The sequence below is a fragment of the Helicoverpa armigera genome, chromosome 2 (assembly GCF_030705265.1).
Source record: "Helicoverpa armigera isolate CAAS_96S chromosome 2, ASM3070526v1, whole genome shotgun sequence".
In the NCBI taxonomy this organism is placed as follows: Eukaryota; Metazoa; Arthropoda; class Insecta; order Lepidoptera; family Noctuidae; genus Helicoverpa; species Helicoverpa armigera.
The window spans coordinates 717,484-733,468 of record NC_087121.1 but is presented as its reverse complement, the minus strand read 5'-3'; the positions used below and the strand labels follow the sequence as shown (position 1 = coordinate 733,468).

Sequence of the window (15,985 nt, the reverse complement as noted above, 5' to 3'; positions counted from 1 at the left end):
ACTTCAAAAATGGGTCAAAGTGAGAGTATTAGACATTCCAGAAAATAAAAGTTAATAGCCCAATATGAATAGAAGATAGAGGTTTAGACAAGTGGCAATATACATGTCTATTAGATTGGATTGCCTCTCTAACGCCGGCGCTGCGGCTATCCTGATTGTTTTAAGGATCATTATCAATTGAGCTCCCGCGTGACAGGACGCTGGTTGTCACTCAATTGTCGTACTCCTGACTGGAACAACTACCTACTGATTTATAAAGGTCCAGGAGTTCCTCAAGTGTTCCGTGTAACCATGACTGAGATGAGGAAAGTACCAATGCGTCTTCTTCGAAGTTATTTAAACTTACCCCTTTGTGGAATTCAAGTATTAGGTTGCAATAATGAGCAATACGAGTAAGCTTGATTGTCACGACTAGATGGTTCGCCCAATTTCTGAAAAATAAAAGGCCATTGTTATCAAGTAATCATTATAATTTAAAATGTAGAAGTCACCGCAGATGTTAATGAAAGTAGCATTTAAATACCAACAATTGAATTCGATTTCTTATAGTATTTTTTACAAACACAATAAGCAATTCGATTTGTTAGTGTATTGTTATGGCTTCTTCTGGTGGCTGTTCGTGAAGGTCGCTATATTGTTGGCACGAGTAGTTTCGAACTTAGATAATTCTTCGATAATGATCTTGGATCGAAATATTAGGAGTGCGAATGGCTACAAATCGTGTGACTTTTACTAATCTAACAAGCCATAGAGTCAGAGTTTTGTCAAATCCATTTGACTTCCTCGGACGGGAAATAGTAACTATTGCTTTGAACTCAGGAACTCAGTTTGTGCAATACAATTATAGTAGGATCCCATATTACTAGAAATAGTTCTCAACTAACTGTTCAGGGAGGATGTAAAATATTCTCATTTCATTATATTTGCTACAATGCGCAATGGTTCCGTTTGTTTTAAACCCCTGTTCAACTCGCTCGCAACTTTTCTATTGTTGCCGATTTCTGTAGGCTGCTGTATTCAGGATGTATTTAAAACAATGTCTTTTCATACAATCCGGGGATTTCCTCTATTGTTTATATGAATGTGGTTTCTGTGAAAAAATCCCTTGGTTTTATTTTTCTAGTTTCATAATGGAACACTACATTGATATATTTTATCGTAGTGGTGATTCATGCAATTGGTTTTGATAGTAGTAGATGATTACCACGTGTCATTTTTTATCCTGCGTACTAATTGACGCTTAATTGTTTCTGAAAATGATAGTCAAGAAGGGGATTTTATTGTACTCTGAGAACATTTCTAAAGAGCAAACAGCCATCCCAAGACATTTTCTTACTATAAAAGAATGTTATTTCATAAATCAGGAAAAAGGAACGACAAATATGATAAAAGAAAAATAATACTTAATCCCAAGAATGTGAGTGTAATGGCTTGTATGGAGATTGTCAAAGGAATTCTTTGAACATACATACACTCTTTTGCAAAAAAAACGGGCACCTATGCGAAATCTTAGTTTTAAGGACTTTACGTGTATTTCATAGGGTTTTAATGATTGTAGTATGTTTCTAGCATCAAAAGAGTTAGCCGAGCATGCGTGAGAGTGTATTCTAAATTTGAATTTTGTACAATTGCTAAGAAATTGGATAAACCTTGTTTTGGACTAATTGCTAGCAGAAAGTTCGTCGTTGTTTTGAAAAGTTTTTGAAATGATTTTCAGGAAAATAATAATGCAGTTTTAATTAATGATTTATGTACTTTTTTGTTAGATCAAAACATTTTTGAAAAACTATGCGAATTTGATAAAATTTTCACCTGCTCTAAATGGGCTGTAGTGATGATTGATGGCAATGTTAAGAGTTTCGGTATTTTAGTGTTAAGCTTTTCTATTATTTAGATATTGTACCCACGTGTTTTAAAATATCGCTTTTTCATAAATAAACACTATTTAGAGGAGTATCAGTACCTTTGGCTGCGACAAAACCAATTTAAAGTAAGCAGTGCCCATCACAACTCGTCTCCTTTCAGACTTTAACATTTTAAAAAATATTGAAATTCTACAAAATACAGAAAATAGCGCATACACTGTGAGCACGAGGTCTTAAGGTCTCGTAATCACTGATTTTTAAACAACCTCGTCTCTTGGGAAACTCCGTAGACCTCTGAAGATCTATGAGTCTGAGCGTTCAAATAGCGTGTTTTGATCCCACGGACATTTTATTAAATAAACTTGCCTACACCGAGATTTTCTGGCATCTGCAGCAATTTCCTGCTTAAATCATAACAATGATTGGCTATCTGCTCATTTCTTAAGAAACATACGTTTGGCCAATAATTTTGAATTCTTTACTCCCTTTCAGCTAAATCGTCGTTTAGTAAACCGATACCTATGGAGTTATCGAGAGCTTCAACGAGGCAATAATTTGACTTTTTAGATAGCTTTAACCCTCTTCATCATTTTCCATGTGGTTAATTTTAACATTTATCACAAAATTTGGTATTTTTTAAATGTCAAAGTCCGATAAGAGACGAGTTGTGATGGGCACTGCTTACTTTAAATTGGTTTTGTCGCAGCCAAAGGTACTGATACTCTTCTAAGTAGTGTTTATTTATGAAAAAGCGATATTTTAAAACACGTGGGTACAATATCTAAACAATAGAACGCTTTACACTAAAATAACGAAACTCTTAACATTGTCATCAATCATCGGTATAGCCTATTTAGAGCAGGTGAAAATTTTATCAAATACGCATAGTTTTTCAAAAATGTTTTGATCTAACAAAAAAGTACATTAATCATTAATTAAAACTGCATTATTATTTTCCTGAAAATCATTTCAAAATCTTTTCAAAACACCGACGAACTTTCTGCCAGCAATTAGTCCAAAACAAGGTTTATCCAATTTCTTAGCAATTGTACAAAATTCAAATTTAGAATACACTCTCACGCATGCTCGGCTAACTCTTTTGATGCTAGAAACATACTACAATAATTAAAACCCTTTGAAGTACAATTAAAGTCCTTAAAACTAAGATTTCGCATAGGTGCCCGTTTTTTTTGCAAAAGAGTTTATTTGTATATTCCATTGGAATTTCAAGCGAATGAATCAATAACATTATAATATGTTTTGCTTTGCTTTCTTTGCTGTTTATTCAAATAAAACTGGAATGTTAATCTAGGTCATGTTCTATCACTGTACTTACTAGATTAACGTTCCTTATTCCCTATAGTAATATTAGCACAGACTTTTATTTTGTCCTCTTTCATTTAATCAGGCTAACCGTCGTTACCTAACTTGTTTATTTCATCTACAGCTTCAAGTCGCATACTTACGCCGAAGTATTTTTCCTCAAATCAAATATTTTCAAAAAAAGTTGTTTATCTTCCCACCTTTCTTGCTTTACTCGTATTGCCAAACATTGAAATTATTTATAGTATTTGACGTAAACCGAGTCTGGAAGATGGCCAGTCGGTCTGTCATGTGTCCCATGTGTTGTGTTCGGAATTAGCGCCTATTATTGCGAGATTTCGAGATTTCTAAATAAACGTGTTCACGTCAGAATACGGTGTTAATTTTTGGTACAGAATCTGTACTTTTGGGTTTGTATTGCTTCTTGAATATTTGCCCAAATATTGTGAGGTAAATATGAAATCTTATCACGATTTATATAATTGTCACGGAGCGACATAAAAAAACATATGTGGAAAAACATAAAAAAAGTAAAGAAATTACATTTCTGTTTCAACTCTTTTAAATCAATATAGTGCGCTCTAGAAGTCGTTGTATTTAGATGTTCTCTCCAAATAATTGGTAATTAGAATATTTTTATCGCACCAAAGGTAAGAAATAATCTCTTCTCAAATAAAATACATCTCTTTGCAAACGTGTCTGTCTACTCAAACATCGTGAAGGAAATATTTGAATTCTGAAATAAAATTAGTATATCAGTGGCCTCTAGGCCAAGGTTTTAAACAAGACCTTCTTGACGTATCTTTTTAGAACATTCTATGTATTGGCAAATACATCATTACAAAAATACGTCACTAAGAAGACATACCTTGATAGGCCCACCCACATTAAATAACATTTATTACCACGATATACAAATAGAACTAAATAAAGCATTAACCTGTCTCATGAAATTAAGCGTACCAAATTAATTAAGACACGAAAAATAAACAAGAATTTCTTGTAATTACTTTCAAATGGGTTAATCCTATCACGAACAGACTTATAATTATTACTAATTTCGTCTTAACTATCCCATTAAGCTAATATGTGCCTAATGTTTTCAGAAACTAAGTTCATTATTACTATTGCAAGTAATGGAGATGTAGTAAACACTAATGATTATTAAACAGGGTTATTCTAATGGTAGACAATTGTTTTAAGCAGTTCTTTAACCTCTGAACCTTAGGCTTACAGATTTCATGAGCGGTTGATTGCTTAATTCAACTATCGTGAACTCCTAGTAAATCCTTTTTATTGTTATTGTGCATTTTGTTGTGAATATTAACTAGATTTATTGTCAGTATGCTCGTTAATATCTTGCATTGGTAGGTACTCGAAGCAAAGTTTTAGAGTTCTCTAAAACTTTGATGTGATTTCTTAACCCAGTTGCGTAGCTATCGAAGGATCAAATGTCTTACATTTTGAATAATTTAATGAAAGAATATACTTAGTTATAATCTTTTCAATTAAGAATAGTAGCAAGCTTGATCTAAGATTAATTTATTAACAAATTCAAATCATTTATTTCATTTAGGCCTTTACAAGCACTTATGAACGTTAAAAGTTATAAATAAGTTTGATTCTAGTTGCCAGGTTGGATTTCAGTTGTCGTGAATTAAAAATAATTCATCCTGTCCATGCTCGGGAAATACGTAAGGTACACAATAAGTATACTTTCGGCCAGGAAGCATAAAATATTTAAGGGACAAAGTCGGACTCCTACCCCATTTCATGTATTTTTCATGTTGCTAAAGTTTTAATGTTTTCTTACTCGGTACGTGCAAACAGAAAGAAATCTAATAGCCTTTTACACCAGATATAAATTCAATGCCCAAGGCTAGGTGCAGAAATTACGATACCTACCCCAATTCGAATAAATGTCTGTATTGTTATCTACTTGTTTACAATTTTGTAGAAACTAGGTACGGTGTAAAATGATATGTTTTGAGTTCACATAGATATGTATTGTCTGCAGATGTTTTCTAAAAGCGATTGTTGCAAGAACACAGCAGAATGCTATTTCAATAGGGCCATACACCAGAGTTGTAGTGAATATCAATATTTTTCTCTAAATACATAATCCTCTTAGATAGCGCAATTTTTCTGTTGTTTTGATGTTCCATGCCTCACGGTCAGCAGACCGGACACAACAACACATTAGTCATTAACTTCAAAGTATTTTGCCTACGCCCAAAGTTGTTTACATACTCTTTGACAAAGTTTATGAGCTTTACTTTCATGATTTACTACAAGATTCTTGAAAAACAAGTCCCCATATAACCATGTTCGAATATGCTGAGGGCTATGAGTCATATAAGCAAAAATTTTCAATGTAATAAAAAAGAAAATACTTTCTATGGCTATTTGAGACTGAAACCTTCAGTCGATGGGTCTGGTAAAAATGTTGCCAAATTGGCTCACCACGGTACAAGTAAGCTAAGTTATGGGGCTAACGTACGATGTTATTCACTACCTCTAGTATAGAAAAACATTTATTTCAAAAGTATTTGTTTGTTATGCAGGCTTTCGTTAGCAGCCCTGCTATTCTGTAATTAAATGTTCAACAAATAAAAAGCAAGCTGAAAACTGTTGTGTTCGTTGCTTTTCAGATATGTATGTGCTAACGTTTTCTCTATTAAACCGTTTGTTTGCCTTTCAATCGAGCTGTGTTGTAGCTTTGTTGCGAAAAACGAAACTCCAACGTTCGGATGAACACAGCACCGCACGAATTGGATTCTATTAACTTTTAGAACTGGAATTGTTACAGCGAATAACAAATGTTGTTTATTTTATGGCAACATGTTATTCCATTACCCTTTGTCTTTATTTACACAACCTGATAAAAGTTCAACCTTTTTCATTTTGCCAAAGGGAGAGCTACTTTATTATTCATAATTTATTTAAATGAAAACCCGGAACATTTTATTCTGCACACAATTTTGGTAGTCCAGATTGAGTAAAAGCCAGTTCCCCAGTTTAAATGGCGTGTCGTTTGTTTAAAATACATAATTTATGATCGGGCATGCTCGGCCCTCTTCGGCACGTTTTAATCTTACCTTAGTAGCAAGTCAACAACAGCCTTTACGGGTTTTGAGCATTCAGGCTAATCAGAGAAATAGGCTAATGCAGGCTGGCTGCAGGTGACCCTATTCTGAAACAGGTCATCCCACATGATGCAATGCGGTTGGGGGAACAGGACATGGCAGATTTACAGACACGCCTACATTTTATACGAAACATTTGAATTCGCTGCCAAAAATAGAGCAATGGTGCGAGCACGTACTAAAATGTACTCCCGGATTTACCGTTGTAACTGTTGTGTGCCGTGAAAGCTTACATATGCGGGGAATAGTTTGTAATAGTTTTAAGTCTCAAACGATATCAATATTTGGTAGTTTTACGAACTCTGCATTACTTGAATCCTGAGTTAGATAATATTTACACTTTTCAACAGTTTTTTTTGCCACTGTAACGTTAATTTTAACATTTAATAATCTGTCAGTCCCATCGCCAGTTACCTGGAAACATTCTGGAAATGATACAAAAACAAGTCACAAAAAATACTATTACGTGAAATGGGTCCTTCCGAGCAAAAACCAATATAACAAGCCATTTAAGCCCGCTGTGAGACTACAAACTGACAGGGTGTGTTTGGGACCCGGGCGAAGGATTAGAGCAAAGCTGACGGACTAATTAGTTAATTAACAGCAGGTAACGAACTTCCCAATTCATTTGCCTTCTATTTAGTAGGTCCCTCGATACACGTGACACCTCATAATGAAATACTAAAAGTTTTTGCTGAAACTAGCGAAGTGCACATTTATTACGAAACTTCTGATTGTTCCCAAGTCACTAAGTTTCAGAAATTTCAGCTTTACCCAACACAAAAGTTTACCTTAAACCTCGAAACTTTAGTAATTTTAAACTGAATGTAATATAGCTGTAAAATACAGTGATATTGTGGGCGCAGTGGGCGGTTTATTGCGAAAAGGCCACAAGTGTTCTTTGTTGTCATAGGTCGTTGTAACAATAGGCGGTCTGACGCGACTGCCAGGCAGCTCTAAGAACGGTTTCATATGAACATCTATTAAAAAAAGTCTTTATCGTAAGAGTCACCTTTTTAAGGGTCGCTGCACCGTAGGGGTTCTTCTATTTCATTTTAAAATAATACTGTTTCATTCCGAGAATGCTTCACAATGATGAATGGTTCTCAAAGCATTTTGGAAATGTGTGTTAATAAGTTGACGTTTATTACTAAAGTCGATAATGACAGCGCACATATTCACGAGGCTCGTTGATGAAGTAAAACAATTAATACAAAGTGGCAGAGGTCGACGTAATTAGGATTTAGGACGTTTCAGGCGTCGGAAATCTCCGAGCGGGTTGAGTGCCTTGCTAATGTGACGCCAATTACGATCCCAACGTAATTTCGCCATGTCATCTTACTCGTAATCTACTCAGGAAGGGACAATCTTGTTAGCTACTCCTACACAGACAGGTGCGGGTTCAATAGGCGAACACAATATTCATTTGTTTCCATTACATTACTAAAACATTTCCAAACAATTATTTCGCTTACCCTGAATTCTTTAGTAACAAAGGCAGCAATCTGACCTTTCGCTTCGCTGCTTTAACCTTTTCCAATAGCTACACGCAATGGAGCAAAGAAAATGTAACAATGATATAACTTGTGATATAACCATGTATAGTAAACGACAGTTGAACGTTCCTTAAGTTGATCATATTCACATCTATAAATACAAGAAGCGGTCTTGCACGGCCTCTCGACGCGTCCATTGTACTCCAATCAGCGGTCTCTGCAGATCGACGATTTAGCACTTGGAGCATCCGCTGCAGATGAACGAACGACCATTATACTCGTTTCCTATTTCAGTAGATAGAAAAGAGCCAATTAGAGCGGCTCTGGGCGCTCGGCTTATTCGTATGTGCGTAGGTCAGGTGACAAGTCACTGCTTGGAAATAAATCAAATATCTCTGAGCACTGGTGAAGATAATATCGCTCTGAAGTGGTAAGATCAGTTTGTTGCGGGTTATGTGATAGGTGTTTACAGTTTCTCCATTGTAGGATGTAAGCATCCTGTCGGTTTCGGGTCAGTAACGTGTGTTTTGTGTTGTTCCAGCATGAGGTCACGGCGGTGGTGTGGTGTCCGCATGGAAGCCCGGCGGACTGCTAATCAGGCGCTGCACAGGTTGCGTGCGCAGTTCCGTCGCGCCCTGCCGGAATGGACCGCGCGCGCGTGTCGCCGCCGCCGGACTGCGCGAACCATCGGCCGCTCGAAGGAGGACCCCGCGAAACCGTCAATACCGCAGCCTCGCCCGCGGAGGCCCTAAGCGAGCCACAGAGTCCGCGGCCCGCGCCGCGCGCGCTAGCCTCCATCCCCGAGAGCGAGCCGCTGCTCGCCGCGCCGCTCAGCGTCGCCGCCCTCGCCGACAATGCGGCCCGCAAACACAACGGCCGGCCGCTGCACGTGCAGTTCGACGCGCAGTCGCCGCCCGCGCCCGCCTCGCTGTCGGCCAGCAGCTCGGCGTCCAGCTCGTCCGACGATGAGGACGTGTCCATCGCCGAGGCCCGCCCGCCCGACGGCGGCTGGGGCTGGGTCGTCGTGTTCGCCTCCTTCATGGTCAACCTCATCGCCGACGGCATCACCTTCAGCTTCGGAGTGTTCTTCCCGCACTTCCTCGAGTACTTCGGCGAGAGCAAGGGCAAGACGGCCTGGATCGCTGGCATCTTCATGGCCATGCCGCTGTTGTCGGGGCCCATCGCCAGCTTCCTTACTGATAGATACGGCTGTCGGCGCATGACGATATTCGGCTCCATCCTAGCTGCCATAGGATTCGTCATATCCGCCTTCGTAGATAATATGGAGACATTATTTTTAACTTTCGGCATAATGGCCGGATTCGGATTAAGTCTGTGTTACGTGGCGGCAGTAGTGATAGTCGCATATTACTTTGAGAAGAAACGTTCTTTAGCCACCGGAATTTCGGTCTGCGGCAGCGGCATCGGAACCTTCGTGTTCGCGCCCCTGACCTATGTATTATTAGATGAATATGGGTGGCGCGGAACCACACTAATATTAGCTGGTTTATTTCTAAATATGGCAGTGTGTGGACTTCTATTCAGAGACTTACCGTGGACGACCACGATGAATGAAGAAAGGGCTAAGGAGAGGAAAAGGAAACGTGAAAGGAAACGGCTTAAACGTTATCAAGCTTCGTCAGCTGATAGCTTTTCGGACAGTAAAAGCAGTGCTGCGGGCTCTCAGAAGGTTAACGAGACCGCCGATATAGAAACAGTCACATCACCAATAGTTCCACAGTTCAGTTCTTTAGTGGACTTGCCAACATTCATGACGGGTGGGGAAGGAGTGTCACTGGAGGTGTTCGAGTTGATGTCGAACAGGGGCCGTGCGTACGCCATCCTTGCGCAGAACTACCCGGGGGTGATGCTGCCTTCTAGAAGCTTCAGCGACAGTGGGCGACTGCATGAGCAGTCCCCGCCGCGAGCACTGATGTCCCCCACAGAGCGGCCCGGCGGCGCGGGGGAGAGCGGGACAACTCGCCCGGCGCCGCAGGGCACGGCGCCCATCAACGACAAAGCAGCGCTGTCGCTGTGGCTGCGGCGGCAGGCCACCGGCTCCACTAAGAAGCCGCCGGCCTTCCTGAAGGACCTGCGTGTGCACAGACACTCGCTCACGTACAGAGGCGCTATGCTCAACATCAACCGCTACCGGCTGCGAGCGTCTTCCTGTCCTAACATCTTCAGGAACTCTATGACTACCATTGCTAAAGAAAAGGTGAGAATTTTTATTGATTCTGTTTCTAATTTACAGGGATCGTCATTGCTTTTGTTACATCTTAGTACCACATCCACATTATGACATTGATGTGTACGATTTTGAGGTGATACAATACAAGGCTGATATTGTGGTCTGACTCGTCCTTAAAGTTCTTCAAATATCAGTTTAGTCAAAATGCTTACAAGAGGCTCATAAAGAATAGCGTTGACTCCCTAAGCTGTTGCCACTAAAAGCTCTTTGCATTGACACAGCAGTACATTTAATCAATAAAACGTATTTCAGAAACAAGTAAAACTCGTGTGTATGATTCTAGGTCCAGTGGTACGCCGGTCTATGGGACTTCTGGGACTTGGCAGTGGATGTCCTCGATTTCTCCCACTTCTCGAACCCAGCGTTCCTGATATTCGCGATCTCGAACTTTCTGCTGTACATGTGGTATGACGTGCCGTACGTGTATATTGCTGACAATGGCATGACCATGGGCTTCAATGAGTCCCAGTCGTCCATGCTGATTTCCATCATTGGGATACTCAATATGTTTGGAGAGGTGAGTTTGAATTTTTTTCTACAATATATTTCTTGGCTGTGTCTGGTAGGACCAAACATCTTGTGGAAAGAATGACGATCAAAGCGTACTATTACATCTAGAATAACTACTCTCTTACCTATATTATTTTTGAAGTAATTGTGCTAGTGAATACTGTTTTTTTGTTTTGACTATCCAAAACCAGCTCAGAGTTTTTATCACAAGAAAAAAAAAAGTTATTGCAACTTCCTCACTTATCACTAGGTAAGTTATCATCCAGAAATACCTTATTTATCAACCCAGAACATTCCTTTTAAATCCCGAACTGACTTTCTGTAACACAAAAAATACCCATTACCCTTACAATCACTATCTCCACTTAAAAAAGAAATTACTATCAGTGCCTACATAGTATTGTAATTCTGGTAGTTAGCAGTTATCAGCGGTTATCAGTAGGCATTGTTTAACTTGACCCATTTAAATCATCTCGCTGATAATCGCCAGACTGTTACGTGAGCAATAATTATTGAGTAATTTATAATTACGCATGTCATGAAGGGAGAATGTAATCAAAGAATACTTTTTGTTGCATCAGAAGTTAATTGTATATTTTCTTCATTTTAATGGTCAATGTAAAAAAAGATTAGATACCGTTATAAGGAAGAAGTATATTTATTTCATAAATGCTTAAATTCCTTATTTGATAAAAAATTAAAAAGATTGATGAATTATTTCAATGCAATGAAACGTGATTCATCAAAGGCCTTTATGTTGCCTGTTCATTAAAAAAAAAACAAGATCCTTTATCACAACTATTTTTCTGGTCGGAAATTATCAAATGACCCTTCCAACGTGAGGCAGTGTTAGACTTACTGACTAAAACCCACCATGTTTCTTATGGAGTCCCTTATGTACCAGGGCCGCGGTTACTCTTTCAACTCCTCAGTCCACTTCCATCAACCTTACAATATGAATTTGTGCGTTCCAGATCCTGCTGGGCTGGGTGGGCGACTTCCAGTGCGTGAACGCGAGCATCGTGTACGCGGGCTGCATGGTGGTGTGCGGGCTGGTGACGCTGCTGATGCCGCTGCTGCGCTCCTACGCCGCGCTGGGCGCCGCGTCGGGGGCCTTCGGCGCCGCCATCGCCGCCAACTACTCGCTCACCAGCATCATCCTCGTCGAGCAGATCACGCTCGAGAAGTTCACCAATGCGTATGGGCTGCTGCTGCTTATACAAGGCGTTGCTAATCTGATTGGACCGCCGTTGGCTGGTTAGTATTGTTATTTGTTTAGTTTGTTTTCTAATGTCGCGAATCTAGTTTTCTTCATTTAAATGACCTCCACGACCTAAACACCAGGTAATCTTTTGTGTACCAAACTTAACGCCTTAATGACCCACCTGTAATTCTAAATTTTATTTCTAACTTATAGACACTTCTATGATTGCGAAGTCTGAGATCTATATTCGACTCGAAAATGAAAATATTTTGTACTTTAAGCAATTTTATTGATGGCATTTCTACATGATTTTTCATCTAAACTTAGTGAACCCACCTAACTTCCATGAACCTACCTATTTTCTATACTCATCAAACTTTTCCCATTTCCAGGCTGGGTGTACGATGTGACCGGTTCATACGACCTATCATTCTACCTGGCTGGTGTGTTCATCGGAGTATCCGGACTGGTCCTATTCGTCACGCCGCTTATACGCTGCGTTAAGTACTGCGCTAAGAAACCGACTGCCGAAGAAACTAAGCCCAATGGGGATATCAAGGTTAATGGCAAGCTCATGGTGTAAGGAATATCAGAGAGGAGAGGATATGAGAAAATTAGTAACAAGTGCTAAGTTTACCCATATTATGTTGTGTGAAGAAAATATGGTGAAGTAGAATGGTCTTGGTATGTACTTGAAGAGGAAAATCAGGATTGGAATAAAATGGTAATTTGAAAAGGGAATGCTTTTTGACAAGTGCATAAATGCAAATCAATTTTGTTGAATCATTATAGTGAAATGATAAAGCAGTATTTTAGACTTTGCCCTGAATAAAGCTTTGGCTTTCAGGGCTTTACACTATATACCGTGTAAATTAGAAAAGAATATCTAAAAAACATGCATCTAAAAATCAAAAGATTTTCCAAATACATGTGGTGTATTGGAGAATAAATTTTCAGTTTTATATTATTCTAATTTTTCACATTAAGATTTTTTAATTTTAGCAGAGGATGTCAGAAATCATGGAAATTTTAACTAACCAGTGCTAGTTAGTCTCAAAATGCATACTAAAAAAAACAAAATAAATATGTATGAATATTATAATATAACTTTTCTTATGCCTGTGTGGTAGAATGCATGAACGAAACGTGTCAGAGTGATGTTATCCTAGACATAAGACCTAAGTCTCCGCTCAATGAAAACTTCCTTAAAATATAGCGACATAAGTATTTCTAGTGCTGTATACACCCTAGTGTCGATATCGATATTTTAAATAAATGACGAATCAAACTGAATAAGTCAAAGTGCAGTTTTACCACCTATAAGATAGACAATTAGGCATTATCTACCATTTGAATACATAATTTTAAGATCACTTTTATGTAATTAATCTGGCTGATAAGAATTGATGGTGAATCAGTAATATAGCAATTCTGACGTTTAATGAATGTTATTTATAAGGAGAAGAGTAACTTACAGTTACGAGGAAAAAATATATGAATCGAATTTGTAATGTATAAATGTAGTGCAAGTAGAAATTCGGTACTAAGGTATCAGGAAAATTGGGAGTTAATAAAAAGATATATAACTTAAGATTGCCGTAGAACAAAGTATTTTGGCTTTGAGAAATTAAATTGGGTGTGGAAATCACAAATGATAGTACATGAAGAGTATAACAAAGTGAGTTTTAGAATGACTAATAAGCAATTTTCTAATTAATTATTCTGGAATTGTAACGTAAAGTTTTTGCAATGAGTTAGTGTAGAAAAAAGAGATTGTTTTGCTATGGAAGGTAATTGCGAAAGAAATGAAAATAATGTTGTGTAGAGAATGGGGTTTTGTTAGATTACAGTTGGTTGGTATGTAAAGTTTTATTCAGGAATACATTGTTATTGTCCTTTTTGTAAATATATCTTACATATAAGGCAAGGAATAAAATGCTTCGTGCGGTTTTAAACATGACGGCCTATTGAATTGTGGATTATTTAAAATGACAGAATAAAACTTTACATACAAAATAATCAGTCTTAAATTGCTGTTCGTGCACTGATTAAAAAATTACAAATGTACGTGTCGTTTAAAGCTGAAATGTTCTTTTCAATGTGTAAATAAAGCAAAAATTATTAACCTAATTATCAAATAACAATATTACTAATTAGAAACTTTTAAATCGAATCTCCAAAGACTGCCCCGTAAAACTACTAACAAATTATTCGTAGTTTTATGAAATTCAGAAGCATTAGAGTAGCCGAACCTTTGCTTTCATTTCATTATCAAGTTAGCTGCCAGTGCTGGCTCTAAGAGGTCGAATAGTTGCTATCTTGCTACATAATATTGAACAAATTGAAAACCTTCTCTTTTTTTGGTAGTAACAGACTACCAAACGAAAAGGACACCAACAAAATAATTCCCCTTGTCGTCCGGATCGCTAGAGCGAGCACTGTCAGCAATTTCAACCACAATATGACATGATAATATAAATACAACTAGATTTTCTCAAAATAAATAATGTGCATTATTCAAATACGTTGTAGTGTTAAGAATAAAAAGCGCCGTGCAGTGAAACTTGTATAAGAATTATCTTTATATTGAATAAGAATACTTGGAAATAAATACTGATATGTATAATCGAATGATCATAGTGTAAATAAGTTGAATCGAGGAAAAATAAACAAATTATGTACCAAAAAAATGTTATCATGTAGCTTTGTTTGAATTTTGTAGTCTTAGGTGTTATTAAGATTTAATGTCTTCTAAGCTGACGAGCTGTATTACATTAAAATAAATCTTTTCAATTAAATCGTGGAATATCCTGTAATAACCAGATGCCTTAAGACTTGTAATTTTTATAATAATATAGTGCTATTTAAAAGACACAAATAATAATAATGAGTAATTCAGTGCTATTTGTAATATTCTATCTCACTTTTATCGATAGTTTTTCCCAACATTAAAGTACCGAAGTCCTAAATAAAACCCTTTGCTGTCTTCTAACTTCATCTGGTCTCCATGTCACATTTAGATAATTATAGAATTGTTTCTTTTTTATCTTTTGAGAAACTTATTTCTTTCAGTGTTATACTTTTTAAGCGTGCTTTTTAATGATACAAATATTTTGTTTTTAATATCATGACAAAGGATTCGAATGCAATTTGTGAGTAACTAATTGATAATTTGTTTGTGATATTTGTAGAATATTGTGCAATAATTTCGTCACCAAAAGCTCTTGCCAAAATAACTCAAGGTGTGGAAAATATCGTTCTAAATCAGGCAGCTTATATGTATGTAAGTTAAAATTTCATTCTATCAACAAATAAACCTATGTATTCGAAGAGTTTGTTGCCCCGTTTATCGAGGGAATAGTTGCATGTTCGGTTTGGTTTCTATTAGGAAGATAATTGTCGCTGCTATTTTTAAATTGTAAAATAAAGTCATAATGCAAACTGCGATAAGAGTAATTTTGTTCTGCACATCACAAATTACAGCTTCCAAAAAATGCCAAAGTTGAATAGACTATCGCGTTTGACATTTTGAACTCTATTTCGTGCGCAAAAGAGTTGATAATAATGTAATGGTCATTAGCATCACAATCCTATTGGGCTTCTGAGTAAGCTTCTAGAATTTTTGAAGGAGATAAGTTCCCAAATGTCAATGATATTATGTTACAAAAAAAAGAGTGCCCAAGTAAATTGACATCACAAAACTCGCCCTTATTACACAAACTGATGATTACAATATTCTATGAGTTAAACAGTCTACATCTTTTTAAATGTAATATTATTGGCAACAGTAAAACAAAAATAATTGTGTGTATTTAAGTAGTTAAATAAGTATAAATGTATGTTTCGTTCGCATGTGTCGGTCATAACATGTAAAGTGATTGTACTAAACGGGTATACAAACAAATGTATTATGTATATATCTGATGCACCCTCTCGTGTGTATGTTAGTAAAATTCTTTTTTGAATTTATTTTTTCGTTTGTTTTATTTTTCTTTTCTTGTTTCAAGCCTATCATTCCTTTCCTCCTTTGCTTTTCCAGTTATGTAATCAGTAAATATTCTTTTTTATCAATATCTTTAAAAATTTGCATGAAACTACACAGTTGGTGATTTTTTTACAAGCGATGTTTCTCAAGCAATACCTATATATTGAAAAAAAAAAACCCGATGTACATTTTCGTAAAATATACT

The 15,985-nt window shown here is 37.2% G+C and overlaps 1 protein-coding gene across 3 annotated transcripts in view; it reads left to right on the top strand.

Annotated features, from left to right (window-relative positions):
* The window catches only part of LOC110378771 (uncharacterized), a 36,534-nt gene extending 20,770 nt beyond the window's left edge, over positions 1-15,764 (top strand). For 2 of the 3 annotated variants that reach the window (XM_021338159.3, XM_021338160.3), the window contains exons 2-5: positions 8,372-10,048; positions 10,365-10,598; positions 11,566-11,848; positions 12,188-15,764. In XM_021338159.3, coding sequence (XP_021193834.3) covers positions 8,474-10,048; positions 10,365-10,598; positions 11,566-11,848; positions 12,188-12,378 — 2,283 coding nt within the window. In that variant the 5' untranslated portion in view covers positions 8,372-8,473 and the 3' untranslated portion in view covers positions 12,379-15,764. Of the gene's footprint in view, positions 1-8,114; positions 8,261-8,371; positions 10,049-10,364; positions 10,599-11,565; positions 11,849-12,187 lie in introns of those variants that run through there. The other variant, XM_021338161.3, reaches the window with a different exon arrangement.
* Positions 15,765-15,985: the final 221 nt, after the last annotated feature.